Source organism: Chionomys nivalis, chromosome 19, assembly GCF_950005125.1.
Source record: "Chionomys nivalis chromosome 19, mChiNiv1.1, whole genome shotgun sequence".
Taxonomy (NCBI): Eukaryota; Metazoa; Chordata; class Mammalia; order Rodentia; family Cricetidae; genus Chionomys; species Chionomys nivalis.
Window position 1 is genome coordinate 52,576,892 of NC_080104.1, and position 17,915 is coordinate 52,594,806.

General features: G+C 38.6%; 1 protein-coding gene across 1 annotated transcript in view; it reads left to right on the forward strand.

Annotated features, from left to right (window-relative positions):
* Pcdh15 (protocadherin related 15) overlaps nucleotides 1-17,915 on the forward strand; it is a 1,187,935-nt gene that overhangs the window by 935,899 nt on the left and 234,121 nt on the right. Inside the window, exons 14-17 of the mRNA XM_057794363.1 lie at nucleotides 1,828-2,034; nucleotides 5,791-5,811; nucleotides 8,656-8,790; nucleotides 10,394-10,543. Of these exons, the coding sequence (XP_057650346.1) occupies nucleotides 1,828-2,034; nucleotides 5,791-5,811; nucleotides 8,656-8,790; nucleotides 10,394-10,543 (513 nt within the window). The remainder of the gene's footprint in view (nucleotides 1-1,827; nucleotides 2,035-5,790; nucleotides 5,812-8,655; nucleotides 8,791-10,393; nucleotides 10,544-17,915) is intronic.

The following is a 17,915-nucleotide window of genomic DNA, read 5'->3' on the forward strand; positions in this document are numbered from 1 at the left end:
TGATGGACTCTATTTTCTTGTTGTGCACTGCATCTCCGTTTATTGTTCATGATTTCCAGAAGACTTGTTCTACATCACAGAAGCTCCCAGAACTTCCCTGGCTCAGCACAGTTTATTCCAGTCCCTCAAAGCACAGTGATCTAGTCTATTCTGATGATACCAGCACCAACCACATCAGTGTGAAGAAGCCACAGGTTGACTGTGGGGTCACCTTCATTGAGGAGTGGAGCTCAGAACACCTTATGCCACAGACTATTTTGGCATTCCATTGCTAAGTGATAATGGAAAGGCATAAAATAGCTGAACAAAAGAGAAAGTAACCTTAAAGTGTGAACAAAACATAAGTTAAAATATACAAGGAAGTTTCTCAATCCTTTATATAACATTTTGCTGTCCATTTACTAATCATCATACTTTAAATTGCCAATCATGGCATTCATGACATCTTACATGTGAGGACCAGTCACATGTAGTAACAGAGCCTGGGAGTTTTCTTGGCACGAAAGTTACCAATTCTACCTAATGCCAGTAGGGCTTATTGTTCGTCTTCTTATTTGATGGAATGTTAAATAAGAAGAACAGAGGGAAAGTTTATTTTAGAAGCCTAGGTTTAGGATATGAGGGCAATGGGATTGCCATATGTGACCCCATTGATTGCCAGGATGGATTCTGCTGGCCTGGGGGCTCAGTGCGTGTTCCTTCCTTCCCTTATCACTCCATGCCCTTCAAAAGTGGAGCAGAAATAGACCAGAAAAGAATAAAATAAATGAAAAGATAAGCACATGCATTAGTACAATTTTATTCAAGTATACTCAAGTAATGTACTTCCAATAAATAACCTTAGAAAGTATTTAACTGTGAAAAATTATAGTGGAATTTTCTCTTTCACTTGTAGTTTTGGTTTTTAGGTCTTTTCCTGAATGATAAATGCCTCTTGAATCTATTAATTTATGCAAAACAGTTACTGGGGACTGTGCCATGACAAAATGCATACGGCCGGTGACTTGCCAGTGACACAAATTTCGTACAGTTCTGGCCTCTGGAGTCTGAGGGCAAGGCTCTGACACGTTCATTTTGGCAAAAGTGCATCCTCTCATCTTTGGGACTTCGTGCTGTGCTCTTGTGTGGTGCAGAAATCCAGGGTTCTTGTAGTTCTTCTAGGGCCTTTGCACAGCTCTTTGTCTGCAGGTGCGGTTCCTCCTGTTCCGCCCTGGCTGTCCTAGGACTCCTATTCCTGCACCGTCAGGCAGTGCTAAGAGGAACGGCCGGCCTCCGCAGGCCGCTGTGACCTCTTTATTAAGGACAATACTCTCACTAATAGAGGCTGTGTATTTATCAAGGAATTCTCTCCAAAGCCCCACCCTTTACTACCTTTTGGATTAGTAGTTTACTGTACCACTTTGGTCATAGATGCAAACATGAGACACCTAGCAGTTAATGTCCAGTGTGAAATAAGAAGTCATTGAAAAGACAAAAGGAATTGAAGGTTTTATTTTACTGATAAGCAACTTTTTTTCTGTATCCTAGAATTACCAGCAACTCGATTGTATATGCCTTCTGTATTTCTAATTGTATATCAATACACTTATCTTTTTACTATATGTAGTATTGCAATAGTTTATCAGAGTCAGTGTTCTGGAATGAATCCTGGATTTGAAAAAGGCAATTAAACAATACAGACTTTCTACTTCTATTTCTCATGTTTTCCGACACTGGTTAGAGCAGTTTGTCTCACCGCAAGGACCCTAGGGTATAGAGAGCCCATGCCTGTAACACGAAAGGTGTCACTCAAAAGAATATCACATCTATTTTTCCTTTAACTTTCAGGCTGAGCAGGACAATGGCCACCCGCTTCCCGCCTTTGCTAGTCTACACATCGAAATACTGGATGAAAACAATCAGAGCCCATATTTCACAATGCCCAGCTATCAAGGGTACATCCTGGAATCTGCACCAGTGGGCGCCACCATTTCTGAGAGCGTAAACCTAACCACTCCTCTGAGAATTGTAGCTCTGGACAAAGACATAGAAGATGTAAGTTCTATCAATATCTTTGTAGTGTTTATTAATATCCTCTCCTTTATGTATATCCATAGGAAGTAGTACAAAATAATAGCTACACAAACCACAAAACAGAGAATAAACAAAGTTGGTGTGGCGAATCTTAGTGCTGCTATAGTTTAATTGCATATCAGAGGTATTTTTCAAAGTATATTTTGTATAAATGGTGTTCTTCACTGTAGCTGTTCTGCATATGAAAGTCGACGAATAGTTCACTTGGTGCTTGCTAAATCACCAGGGTGATCTTTTGTGATAATATAAATTGAAAGCTGTGTGATAGAGAAAAATAATGGCATTATTTATTTATTTATTTATTTATTTAAGATTTCTGCCTTCTCCCTGCCACCACCTTCCATTTCCCTCCCCCTCCCCCATCAAGTCCAAGTGACTATAAAATCACAAGAGCAGAATTAAGGAGGGAGTTGCTTCCTGGCAGGTGCAAAGACCTCAGCTCAGATCCTGAACACCCACATAAAGAAAATCTAGCCAATAAGTGAGCACCAGACCAATGAAAGACCACTAATAATAAGGTGTGGGGGAAATGCCAGATTTTTACCACTGGCCTCCATGTGTGAATGCACACCCATACACAGGCATGTGTCCATGCATTCCACAATACACAGATGCAAGTGTATTTCCACACCACACATATGTACCATATGTACACACACACACACACGTATCACAAACACAAATAAATAAGTAAATAAATAAACAAAAGATAAAAAGTGAAAATTAGAAAATGTGACTCAATCGTTTAAAACTAAAACCATTCCTGAAAACAGCCCAGAGTAGCATCTTGGGATTCCCTTCCATTGTGAAGGCAGGCTATTAAGGAAGACATCTTGGGGAACACTGACGCATGTGTACTTCAGCTAGTGGCTGGTGAGGCCTCTGTTCCTCCAGGTCCCATCTGGCTGACTTCTGCTCTTGTTGTATTGACCTTGTTGGTTGAGTGGAAAATAGTCCAGCTGGGCAAAATTAAAGTAACTTATCCCATTGGCCAGAGATACTTTATATGAAGACTGGATAGGAAATCCATGTGAGTCAATCCAGAGTCCTCTGGGAAATTATGGAAGGAGAGGCAGAGTTAGGAAACTTGACCTCATTTTTTATAGCAGAAATGAATGTGACATCTTGGTAGGCAATAGGCTAATATAATACTAACAAGGAAAGCAAGCTACCAGAGGGAGTGGGACATAGCAGAGTCCTGATGAGACATTGCATCCCCTAAAATCCACTTCAAACTCTTCAGCCTTCTGCTTCCGCCCCATGAACCCTGGGGTGACAGGCCTGCACCACAACACCTGGCTTTAATTTTTAAAAAATTTAATTGACAAATAAAAGTGTCCCATTTGACTAAATGGACAGCACTGCTCTAGAACATTCTTAAATTGTTCATCACATAGAGGTCCATCACTTTTAAATGTTCTCTTCTGTTCTTTGTCTTGATGCTTGCCTTTCTGATTCTTGTCTAACTCTTTGGTCCTTCTTTGTTTCTTCTACTCTTAGTCTTGAATCACGTTTTTAACCACAGTTCTCTCAAGTTCTTCATCTCTGCTTGGAAACAAGGTGAATACCTGTCCTGTAAAACTCTGTATTTCATAAAGGGACATTGAATGACTTCAGAAACTCAACACTTGACTGTATGACACTTCTAAGGATGTATACATGATTTTTAAATTAAACTTTTAGATTAGAATACACACTAGATTCCTCTGTGCTTGAAATAAGTTGAGATGTGTGTTGCTCCGGAGAAGAACACCCAATCTCACACACATAGCACTTCTTGTAACTTGAACACTTGCCCGTCTTCAATTTCTGAAACTTCCTGCTCACCTGAGCAGTCACTGACACTTCTCATAATTGCCAAACTATGCCTTAGCTAAATGATTTTGCTTCACTTTCATGGTCTGAGGGGTCTCATCTTTTTATATAAAATGATTTTGGCCGGCTAACATTTTTTTCGTGTTCATAATTGATCTCTGGTGATTCCTCATTCAAAAAATCTTTTTCTTTCATAGTCCATTCTGAGATTGGATGGCCCCCTTTGATGTATTTTTCTAACACACTTTAGATTTTGCAGTCTCGGTCTTTCTCCTTCACTGAGCTTAAATCTCCTCATGGTAGATCTTAGGACCATGATAACTTGTGTGTTATTCATACCACTTCCCACCCCTGGATAGATTTTGATAACTCTCCAGTGTCCTGATAAACTCAGACATGGTTGAAGGAAGGAGGACATCAAGCATGTGCTTCAGATAGCTCAAAGATACTGAGTTAGTCAATTCAGGTACTCGCTGTACGGCCCTTTTAATGGTTGGTCAATGCCAATTCTTAGAGAACTCCCTATCATATTGACATAAGCCATTTACTTACAACTCATCCATGATTTTTAAATTCTACATTCACTGGAACACAAAGTAAATCACAAAATAGACATTAATATGTTTGAAAATGCATATTTGTCTGTCTGAATCATCTGTTCTTTTTCTTTGAAAACTCTTTTCTATATTTTTACAAGAAATTAGTTCCTTTCTAGGAGTTTCCAAATATCTACATTAACAAAAATAAATATCAAGGTTGTTTGAACTTACTGTGAAAGTATTTACTACTTGGTAAGACCAACTTGCTCTGAGAAGGGTCAGAATTAGCGAGAATAACCAGCACAGGGCAGCGGTCTAATAAGACTTATAGAAATGGGCAACTTCAAGAAGATATTACCATATCAAAAGAGACTGACCTCAAGCAAGAGAAGCCGGGGCTCACTGCAAAACTAGTTTCCTCGGGCGGTGGTGGCGCACGCCTTTAATCCCAGCACTTGGGAGGCAGAGGCAGGCGGATCTCTGTGAGTTCGAGACCAGCCTGGTCTACAAGAGCTAGTTCCAGGACAGGCTCCAAAACCACAGAGAAACCCTGTCTCGAAAAACCAAAAAAAAAAAAAAAAAAAAAAACTAGTTTCCTTTGGGCTGCTTCAGGGATAGGCAAGGCTAAGGCCACATGACAACTGGCTCATCTCCTACAGATGGTAAATTACATCCTACAGATGACTTTTTCCTTCTACCAAGAAAAAGCGTGACAAGATTTCAGGAAATAAGAGCCAGGTTTGCTGAGTTATAGCCATGCATAGTCTGGACTTAGAGTTCAAAAGCACTCTGAACATCACTGTAAGACTGAAAACTTACTAAAGAGAGCACCCTTGTATTCTTTATTTTTTCGTAGATCAAAATGCACACATACACGAAATGCTTACTTACATTTAGCAGTACAGCCAGTAGTACAGCTTTGAAATAGTTTTTCCTGGAAGAGCATCAAGAACTGCACGAGGTTTACAGCACAACTGAGGCCACTGGGCTTCCAAAGGCAGAGCCAGGAAAAGCTGAGCATTGACCTTCTCTGTAAGAGCACAGGAGGTGATAATCAACAATTATCATTAGCTTGTTTGATGATAGTGATTCACTAACAAGTCAATAAAAGTGTTGATGTTTTGTGACTTTAACCAATATACTTTTAAAGGTATTATGTACTTATAAGTAGATACTTGTAAAATTGTAATTCTGTCATACATGTGTCAACTTGCTAAGAAAAAAAATAATTGTATATTTCATGGATAATGTTGTTAGTTTAAGTGAACTTCATTTATTATCCTTTCTATTGTGTATTTATGTGCATTGGGTAGGCATGACCTTTACGTTTACCATGTTTATTTTGTGTTTGATTTCCATATAGGTGCCACCTGGTGGAGTTCCTGTAGGTACTAGGTTGTTGGTTTTGTGATTGCCAGTTGCTGTGTATCACTTCTAGTTCTTTTTTTCTTCCAAATAAAACTTTATTATCACTTACTAACACCTAAGTGATAATTTAGTCAAAAATAATATTTTCAATGTTATTTAAACTTTGATTGGTTTCTGAGTCTGTTACAGGCATCGGAAATTCGTCATGGAATTTCTCTTCTAAAAGGTTCTGAATTTGAGGTGGAGTAGTATTGATCTAAGTACTTTACGACTCTATTGCTAACTAATTAAAACTGACAAGTTGGATAAGATTTTTATCATTTCCTGTCATTCTTTGTCATGTGAATATATGCACATGAACATGCATACATGTATACACATGTATAGGCATGCTTTATTTGCACATATACAAACATGCATAGTCTCGCATATATGAGATAATATTTTGACTCACTAAGATGTCTGTTTTCAACTCTTATAAACATTCATGTGAACCCAGGTCTATATAGTGAAGACTTATTTGATATTTCATTTTACATTCAAAAAATTATTTACCTTTTTGTATATACATTTGTTTTTGTATTGGTTTTTATCCTGTTTTGTGAGTGGATTGGAATTTATTTTACGCTATGCCAAACCATTTCCATAGCAATACACTAACAGATCATATATTTGGTGCATACTGCATGGGTGTTTCAGGGTAAAATAAATCATATCTTATGTGACAGTAGAAAATATTGTTCATTACTAAATTCTTTATATTTAGCAAGCTGAAGTTCATTTTAGAGTCACATAGACATGACTGCTCCAGGAACTCTCGTTGAGGTCAGAGCTCTTCATGTCCATTCATAAAATCTCCTGGCTGCGTGGGAAAATATGTTCATTCGCATCTTATTCTGTGAAGTCCTGAAGTCTAGACTCTTCTTTGGTCCAAAGTGATGCAAACACATTAATATTTCCTGAATTTAACTCTGTAACTGTATGAAAATCCCATTAGTCTTATAAAAATCAAAACTGTGATGCTGTAATGCAGTTTGTCAAAGGAAGACTTTTGCTTTATGAGAACAGAGATATTAGACTCAATGTACAAATTGTTTCTGCCAAAATTTTGACATATTTAAAATGTTTCTGGTCAAGAAAGCTGGAACTTCTAGTTATAAAATTCTTAAAGTGCAAGTGCTGATTGTGTTGACACACATGCACTAAAATTTGATACTGATCATGACATTTTTATTTAAGTCATCAAAACATAACATTTTTAAACTCAGTATTAACTTTAAATCAATCTAAAATATTAACACTTAAAGGACAATTTGTTCAATATTTCCAGCTCTATCATAAATTTTTGTTCTTGAAGGATCACTAAGGTATTTAGCAATAGCATTTATACATGCATTATAGAAATTTAAAATGTTCCTGTTGTAAAACTATAAACATAAATGTCAAGGAAAGCTCTATTGTAGTAAGAGATTAACTGCAGAAGAGAGCAGAGTAATCTGAAGTGTGTCCTGTGACATTACAGGTCCATGTAAGGCGGGAATTGTCAGCTCTAGGGTACACTGTCTCTATCCATAGTCAATTTTAGTGGAAGACTCAATAGCACTCCTTCTTTGTTTTCCTGAGATGAAAGAGAACACCAACCTGACCTCCAAGGCATGTGCACAAAGACACACACTGTGTCGCAGGTTCAAAAGAATAGCATTCATTTCGGAGATATTTGAAATATACACAAATGACCACAGAGGGGAAAGCTTGTGGTTCAAAGTATGCCCATTTTTATGTAAGTAGTTACTTTCTCTTTCTACACAGAGAAAATTTAAATTGCAAGGTCTTATTTTTTCCTCAGATTAACACACATGACAACCCTTCGCTCTCTGATCTGTGATTAATACTTAGCAAAAGACCTGTGAAAGCATTCTCAAACACAATGCACTATGATAATATTTTAGAGGGAGCACACATATGTCTACTTGTCTCCTACATCGCCCAACTTTAAAAGCTTGCAGGGCAAACTGGATTCCCCTGACTTCCTTTCATTTTCTCCAGCTCCTCCCTTGTTCACTGTGCAAGCAATAACCCAAGGTCCCTACCTCTGCTTCTCCACACAGCAGTGAATGGTGTCTTACGATTGAAGGGGGTGGGTGAGCAAAACTATGAAGGGTTTTCAATGCTATGCTAATTATCTTAGTTCTGAATCTTTTTTTAAAAGTTTCCTCAATAGTATAATTTTGTAGGCTCTTTGACAGGCATGAATGTTAAGATTACATATATTTTCTAGCAAACAATCTGAAATATTTTAATTAAAATATTGTGTTTTCCTTTGAAGAACTGTACAGTATTAAAATGAGACAGAGAAAAGGCAAACCTAATATTTATGGGTAATGAATAATGCATCACCAATTTCATTCCTGTTTTACATTGAAAGTGAGAGCAACGCAATAGCATGCATGTGCTCAGTTTATTGCGACAGATGAAGTGACTATAAAATTTTACAGCTGAAATTCTAGGCTCCAATTTTCCTTCCTTTCTATAATTTCTTATATCTTGGATTCAAGAAAGCCCAGAAATTTTTATATTAAGCAACCAGCAAAAGTATATTCAATTAGCTCGTTTCCTGCACGTTCTTACTGTTGTCTTTCCTGTTTGACATTAATTATGCTAAGACCCACTTCAGTATTCTGGGGCCCATGTTGTTGTATGGCTTTGGTTGCTTGGGAGTAAGTGCTACTCGAATACCTCTTTTCCTTTAGGAATTGTTAATATAATGACATGTATTCATAATAAATTTCAAAGCTTAATTTTCAGGCAACACACTAAAAGTCCATTGGGTGATAACTAAACATTGTATTTTCTTTCAAAGACAAAAGATCCAGAACTGCATCTTTTCCTGAACGATTATACCTCAGTCTTCACTGTTACCCCCACCGGCATCACCCGCTACCTGACCCTCCTTCAGCCCGTGGACAGGGAGGAACAGCAAACATATACCTTTCTGGTAAAAATAGTTCATACGTTATATTCTCATAGCTGAAACTGATATTAAAGGTGATAAGGTCAATGATTTGTAGGTAAAAACATGCCATGTCAGGAAGAAGAGAAAATATTCACACATTCATTTTCTCTTTTACTCTTTATAAATGTGTGCCATTGGAGGATAATTGGAGAATGTGCCATTGCAGAATAGCTGTGTTATTTACTCACTAGAGAGACATATTTTTCAATCTCTGCCTTACAGAGGTGATTGATATAAAATGAAACCCAGAAAATAAAGCATTATTTTTAACATTGGTGATGTGAATGCATTTTTTCAATTTCACTGCTGTCTGAAGCAGGTGGTTCTCAACTAGCAATTATTCCCCCCTTCAGAGAACTCCTGTTGTTGTGTGGAGTGTGCTCCAGGCACACACTGGTGGAAACAGTGAGCGCTGTTGGACATGCCACAGTGCACACAGGAGCCCAGCACCAGGGAGCATCTGCACCCGGATATCAGGAATATTGAGACAAAGAGCTTGAGTGTGCCTTACTAGAGGGAGAACGAAGGTCCTTCAAGTCGTGGTTTGTAGCTGTTTATCATGGTACAGGATACAAATGCATCAAACACTCATACATCATAGAGATCAAAGCAAGTTTAATTATAGCCAAACTCCCAAATGAAGCAAAAGAGAAAAGTGAATGAGAAAAAGGCACACATTATGGGGCTTACTTGGGAGTTCATTCTGAAAGAGCCCATGTAGCAGGTGCCTGTAGCTTCCAGAAAGCTCCATACAACAATTGCAACTTAGATATGGAGTAGATTTTAGAAACCATTCAGGCGAGATGGCCAACAGATGGCTGCAACACTCATGTGTATTAGGTACTGCTAAATTGTCAATAAGGTAACTAAGATATCTTAAGTAATGAATGTTGATGGATCATTTATGTCACCATTTTACATACTAATAGAATATCACACTGCATATCCATGGCCTTCATTTACTTAATTAATATGAGAATGCTGACTGTAAAATAATTGCCTTGTATGCAAATTCTATAATCATGAAGAAAAATTGTCAGTAATATATTAGGGGAAAACTGTGATTGGGATGAGGGATATAGCTCAGTTGGTGGGTTACCTGTCAAGCATGCGTGAGGTCCTAGGTTCAGTCCCCATTATTGCATAAATCAAATGTGGTGGTGCATGCCTATAATATCAGTACATTGGAGGTGGAAGTAGAAATATCAGACGATCAAAGTTAAAGTCATCATTAACTTTATAATGAGTTTGAGGTCTGTATAGGATTCCTGTCTCAAACACAAGAAATGTATTTAACTTTGAAGCATCAGCAACATCATCAGTCCAACATATGTTTCTAAAACCTTTTCATATCTCATTATTTAAAAATCTTTGTAACCATATGGGGTGTCCTCAATAATTGCTTCTTAACACATTGAAATACGTTGGATTCACTTGTAATCCATGTCTTACTAGGTCACTTTATTGAAAGCATAGCTTAGCATATTTTTAAATCACATTTTAAAATGTATTAGCTTTGTTAGAGTAACTTCTTTGTGCTTACAGTTATGGGACTTCTCCGCTAGTGTGTTCTATTTCTACACAGATAACAGCATTTGATGGTGTACAAGAAAGTGAACCAGTTGTGGTCAATATCCGAGTGATGGACGCAAATGATAACACACCAACCTTCCCCGAAATCTCCTATGACGTCTATGTTTACACAGACATGCGTCCTGGGGACAGTGTCATTCAGGTAACACCCTTTGATGTGAGGTCTACTTGCAGGAGGCCTTTCCAGGACACCACACACTGCTCTCCCTGGGAATTGAAAACTAGCTTCAGACATACAAATAGCACAGCTTTAGAAAGTTCCTAGTTGATGTTAGTGTTTGAAATAAAAATAAATATCTGGGATGGCAACAGCATGGCTCAGTGGGTAAAATCACTGAGTGCGCAAGTCACATGTTCTGTTTGATGCCCAGAAACCATGGTATAGGACTGAACCACATCAAGAAGTGTGCGTACACGTACACATGCATTCATACACCACACGCACAATGCATGTGCGCACGCGCACACACACTGACAATGAACATCTACAATATAGATGGGATATGAAGTAACTAAACAATTGTTTGATCTGCTGATGCTTGGGTTTTTAAAATTTTTCAGTTTACCGAAAATGATTAATTAGTGTTTCCGCACATAATTTAAATATTCAAATTACCTTTCACTGTTGTGGAAATGGGCTAAGCTTTCTTTGCTGGCATACATAAAAGATTGCATTAATAAATCGGTAGATTGACATAGTAGATATTGCATACCTGGGTAAAATCAAATCAATACAGTAGAGAAATTTTAGATTAGATAGTAAATGGTTCTTTTGAAAACATGTGAATCACACAAAATTATGTTCTCGATTTGTTCTATTTTTCACATTGAAATAATTACAAATCATTGCAAATTCCTTTAGTATTCTGACTATCTTGAATAGAAGGCATAAAGACTTGATCATAACAATCTATGAGGATCTTTAAGAATCCAAAGTATAGTTGATTCTAATATTTTCCAAGCCATCTGTTCTACATTTTTCTGGGGAACTTGCTAGACAGGCAGCCTCTAAGTTTCCCTTTAGAGTTTCGGGATGTTTATCTCAGAGGACAAAACATAGGTGATTCACACTGGAAACACAGTTCCCTGGGTTCAGCTGTACACCCATGAAGAGACCTAGACCTTCTCTGACCCTAAGGTTAGACCTGATTATGGTAAGTCACTTTCAGGTCTGGGATGCCACAATCCTGCATACTCATTACAGTGTCTGGCAACAAATGATTGTAAATTATTCATATGTACTGAATAATGACAAAATAAGTAGTGTTAAATGTTAGTGCATAGTTTGTCATGAGATAAATAGGTCAGGAAGTTTTGAAAACTGGCCCAATGCCTCACCTGTGGGTATAGCGTCATCTTCACAGTATTGTCCTTGGTCCTTCATTTAATTTCATTAAATTGGCCTCCATCCCAACTTCCCCATCTTCATTTCCCTGAATTATTTCTTCCTCCTGATCCCTTTCTTCCTGTGGATGGGTTTTGTTCTTTGCCCTCTTCCCTGTGCCCTCTCACTTTCTTTTTCTCCTGAGCCATCATCTGTTGTTCAGTCATCACTAGTTTGCCACTAAGAATTAAGTAGCTCCTATGCTCGAATCTCAGAAGCAAAATGCTTCATCGCCAACAGTATGATGTGGCAAGAAAGAGTTTCTACCAGGATGTCAGTTGTCTCTGTGTATGCACAAACACCTATGGATCTCTGTGCACATAGACACACATACATGCACGCAGGCATGCACATATGTGTACACACACGAACTACAAAGACAAGCACATGAATGAACATCTACATGCTCACGTGTTCACATACAAACACCTCTTCATGTATCCTCACACATGTACATCTATACTCACACACCTGTGCATGTAGTACATACACATATACCTGTGCATGTTCACAGATACACACACACACATACTCTATGTATACTTTTCCCTCTATTTAAAAGCCAGGCCCCTTATAAACATCCGAAATGTCCTTGTTTTCCTCTTCCTCAGAGCCAAACTTTCAGAATTCATCACCCATTTCTCTATATTTGCTGCCGCAATGCCAGCACATACCAGGAATATTTTCTGTGCAAGAAACGCATGTTCAGATAAAATGTCATTGCCCACTTCCACTCTTCAGTGTGAGCGGGAAGCCATCTATCCCTTCTTTTACTCAGCCTGGGAGTTTCTGGGGTCGTATGAAAAGGAATGATGCAATTCTGTGTGAGAATCTGTCTGCATGTTCCCTATGTGTGTGATCCTGAAGGACCGGCTTCGCACTGATCCACCAATGTTCTCCACACACTCCTGTGGCCCTTCTCATACTGAGGGATTAGTTCTAGCTCATTTATTTCTAGAGCAAACCTGTAATTAGTTCATTTGCATATCTATAGTACCCGGGCGTAGTAGTTGATTAACAGAGTAGGTGCTGAATGTGTATTTGAGAAAAAGTAAAGAATGACAGAAACCGGTGTCTGTGAAAAGAGGTGCAGGATGGGGACTCAAGCCTGCATCCTTTATTTCTGGTCAGTCTGTGAACCGGGCACATTTTCCTTTAAAAAGCCATCTTTCAAAGGTAGTAGATAAGGGAATGACAATTATTTTCATGTTTTTATTTAATTAGACCTGATTCTCATCTCTATAATGGTGTAATTAGAAATAAAAGGAAGTTTATATAGAAAACCAGCCGGCAGGGAATGGGAAAGTTTAACTAAGAAAACGAGAGTAATTATGTGGGAAGCGTAGCTCAAAAATGCTTGCCCTCGGGGATCAAAAGCTTATTTCCGGCATTTGAGGTCTACAAAAGTTAATTTCCCTTATGTATCTGTTTCTAAAACAGATCTTGCTTTGCATTCAAAGATTTATATTGTGTGTATTTCCTTGAACCATGCAGATTATGAAGACAGACTGTTGTTTGTGTCTATATGCCTTCAAGTTTTTTTTTAATTATTTAAAAGCCAAGAACTTAAGGTTCATAATTAGTATTTGCAATGTTATTCCTAGTGCGTGCAGAAAGAACCGTGTGACTGTAAATCATCCAGCAAGAGACTGGAGATAAAAATGAAATTGATTTCCCAGGGAGGGAGAGAAGACTTGAAAATAAAGCAAATAGATTCAGTGTGCAAATGCCATGTGAGGTTCTGACCCATTTCTGTGTTCCCCCTTCTCACCATTGACACCCATGACCTGCCAGACATCAGCCATTTGGCTTGTAGCTTTAGAACCTGATGTCATAGGAGTGATGGTCTTACAAGGCGAAGGTGAGAGCAAGCGCCCTCCCAAAAAGCGAGACTTCACTACAAGTTCAGTGACGTCACTGTCTGTGTGTCTAAGAAAGACTGTTAGGCCTGTTGGAGCCCAGGTCCATCTCTGAGTGTAGTGTCTTTAGTAGGTGGTAGCTAGCATAGCCTATAGGAAGTGGATAGGTTGTACGTAAAGAATGAAGCCACACCTATCTCAAAGGTTTCAGTTAGAACCTGTGGGTCTATGTGTTGGCCTTATTCTTGGATACTGTTAACAGACCATCATGAATCTTGCATAAAGTACTAAAGAGCCAAACTTTGGTTGTCTTAAAGTAGCTCTTTAACATTGTATATCTAGGCTGGAATCTAAACACTATACCCAGATAGAACTCTTTTGGTCTTCAGTCTACTCTGAACTCACTGAACAACAGACTACCACTGAATTCCTGTTTCTCATGGCTCCACATACCAAATGCTGGGATTATAGCAGAGGTGCCACTATGTCGAGTTTATGTGGTGCTGGTGGGAACTCAGGACACTGTGCACACTAGACGGGCACTCTATGAGCTAAGCAATATCTTCAGCTCTTCATTCTGCTGCCCTACTCCGTTCATTCACCTCGGTAACAAAAGTATCTGGATGTATGCATCAATGCATGTGTCCACACAGCTCTAAGCGATCTGTCTTCTTTCTCCCTGCCCTTCTCTCTGAACTGCACGGCCTAAATTTCACTCATGCCTCCCTGCTGCATTCCAGGGAGCCATGCATCTCCTCAGTGTCCCATGGCATGTCAGACTCAAAAGCGTTTCTTTGAGTCTTCACTCTCGGTCACACCTGTTAAGGATGTGGAAGATAGAAGATCTTCCTGGATAATTTTGACTCCGGGACTCTGGCAGGATGCTTTGCACTCAAAGGCAGAGGCAAATACGTGTTCTTGCAGAGGTGGATGTGATGAGCACAGGTGTAACACCTGCCGGAGGCATCTGGACACGGGTCTACTTGGAGAAAAGTTCAAATTGATAGGAGACTGAGATATTTGCTTTCCTTTTACTGTATTAAATATAGTTTGCCTTGTCCTCTAACACTGTTGTTGCTAAGGGCTCTTCTGTCATTTAGTCTCAGACTTTGAGTCTTGGGTGACAAGACTTCTGTCAAAGACTTTCTACCTGGCCATCATCACCCTTCCCAGGGTTCCTGCTTTGCTTAGCTTTTGAATGCGCATGTTTCAGAGTACAGGTTAAGACTGCTGTGTGTGTGTGTGTGTGTGTGTGTGTGTGTGTGTGTGTGTCAGTTAATCCGTCAGTTGGTCGGGGAAGAATGATCTTAGATAGAAAAGTAGTTTAGATTTGACTTTGCAAACCTGAGGTTTCCTCAAAAACTAGTATATATGATATGATAATATAATATAATATAATATAATATAATATAATATAATATAATATATCCTGGTACATGTGGGCTGTTGATGCTTACATGAGTGATATGATGAAAGCCTGGTTTGACAACTCCTTCTTTAATATAATAAAAGTGGAAGCTGAATATGAGAGGATTCAAGAGCATCCGAGCACTTCAGGTCTCTGTCTACAGTCTCAGAGTCTGAGTTTTGTGAATCAGTAAAACTCCAATAAATGATTTGGAAAGTGCCAGAGAAAATGAAGCGAACACTTCCGGCACCCCTACAATTCAATAGAAAGTCTTCTTGTAATCCCATTCCTTGTTTTTTTTTTTTTTTTTTTCTCACAGTTCCTAAGAAATGAGTGGCATGTGCTGCTTCTACTCAGGCATGTAACTCATGATATTTGTATGTCTGGGGGCTATACATTGTTAAACACATACTCTACTGAGAAGCCCATCACCTTTGTTATACCGAGCAGTTGAGGCATAGTAGCCTGCTATACTCTTAAACCTCAAAGGCTCAGTTTGTCCAATCAGCAGAAATGATACTGGGTCCAAAGACTCCAAGTTTGAGACCCCTGGTATGTCAGACCCCAAACCAAGTTCATGCAGCTTCAAGAAACAATGCAAGTCAGGAAATCTCATTTAATAATGCCACGAAGACTTCTTGGTGTCACCTTTTCAGTCTTCTGAGATGTGTGGACACAGAATGTAAGGGATTTTACTTACTTTTTCTATCAACACAAAATTAAGACTGTGATGTCTAGAGCATGAAAGCAGATATTAAGACAGTTTTATCCCACAATGCATTTTAACCAGAAAACAGTTGGGATTTCCCACAATAAGCACATTGTTAACCTCAGGCAGCTTTCACCTAGTTTTCTAATATTTGCATTTCACTGAAAAAAAAATTTCTGTCTTCTACTGATTATAGCTTTTATTGGCATTGGCAGAAACCCTCAATGTGTTTCTTTTCCAATTGCAACATATATTCTTCTCCTGGTGACACTGTCTCTGTAGATAATTATCTACCTTATGAGGCTTGGTTGCTTTCTCAGCTCACATTTCTGACCTGGAGATCAGCACCTACGCAAATTTCATTTTTATTAGCTGCATAAGGAAAAAAGAATTCTCCATTACAGTGAAGACACTTCAGACCTTTTAGCATGACATTCTTCAATTATTTAACATACCATGTGATTTTTCTCAACTTTTCCAGCAAATTACCTTTAAAGCATTTCTCAGATGATTCTGGTTTTGGCTGGTTGGCTATCATAATAGACACCATCCTGCATATATAAAGTTTTGTTTCTTAGAGAGCCAGAGAATCAGTACTGTAGTACCAGCCCCGGTGGTTCATGCCACCCCCAGCATGAGGGTGTCTGTGCCCATGAGCACATCCCAGTGCAAAACCCATAGGAAAAGTGCAGATGGACATTTCTCCTTCCAGGTCAGCTCTCCACCATCAGATAGTTGTGAACTGTTAACTTGCACCTAGCTGCTTTATTTATATGGAAGAACATGCTCTTCTCGCTTTCAAAGTTTTCTCTTCATTTTCCACAGTCTATGAAGTATGGATCCATCTATGTTTTTATACCATTTGGGATACTTAAACTTTTGAATATTCATGATGTTTCTTTGCTAAACTCAATTCACATCAACTCAGATGATACTATAGCACTGATTCCCTGGGCTCTACCTCCAGCCTGGCTAGCCAAGCATTAGCCAGAATCCCAGGTCAGAGAGTGATTGATTACATCCTGGAAATCTGGTCAAGTTCTTCCACCCCTTGTCCTTATCACCGGTAAAAGATTTTCTACCTTTGTTGTCTCCTGTTAATAAGTGTCCGGCATTTGCCCTCTTTCCTCTGTTCTTCAACTCTAAATTCCTTCTTGAGTTGGACTGAGCTAAGCTGGCCTTCTCTTACCAACTGTAGAAGTCTCCACAACTATTCAAGACTTCCCAGTAAAGATTTCCTTGCCATTATAACAGGTGTCGTAGATTTTGTTTTCCTTAATCATCTCTGACGTATCACTTGTTCATTTGTATGTTTCGCTCGTACATTAGCAAGGCGAGCGATTTTCAGTCATCTGGAAAGGGTTTTAGCCAATATTGTAAACCATCTTTGCTAAAGTCCTAGCTCCAACAGGCTTATCTTTGCACTAAAAAAATTCCTTTGCCAGACGCAAGGGGAGGAACGGGATTTTAAAAAAGGGAAATCCATCCTCTGCAGGAAAAACACAGACTGACACAATCAGAATGGATAGTTTCAAATATTAGTTATATGATACATAGATATTTTTGTAAAGGGAAAATTCTGTGTTTTGAGATAACCACAATCTAGTATATTCATTTTACGATTCAAACTTTATAGTAGGCAGCAGTGTATGCATAGCACAGTTATACAATAGTAGAGTGCTGGTGTATAAAATCTTGCTCTGTTAAATTAAAATAAACAAAAGAACTACTCTCTGAGGAAATTAGGAGTTCACAAATTCCTTAACAGCAAGACAATGCCGTGACCTTGCGATGTCATTCCTGAGGGATTATTTTCCTTTTTTTCTCAGAAACAGACCAAACAGGAAACAATGGATGAAACAGAGAAATCTCTTCCATTAAAATGCAAAACAAAAAATGGGAGTCTCAGCATGACCTGGCTGGAAGCAGGCAGAAGCACAATACAATCTTTTATTGTCTACCTTTGTCCCTTGTGGTCTATTGTGTGATTCCAATTTGTCTCCTGTTAAGATACAAATAAATAGCACTCAGGGGGAGATCTGAAATTCTAAGGGAAGCAGAAGCTTCCTCAATGAAAATCACATCTTATAAAAATAAAAGCCCTTAGATTTTCTTATATTAACATTCTAACACTGCCTCCACTCGTATGGGGTC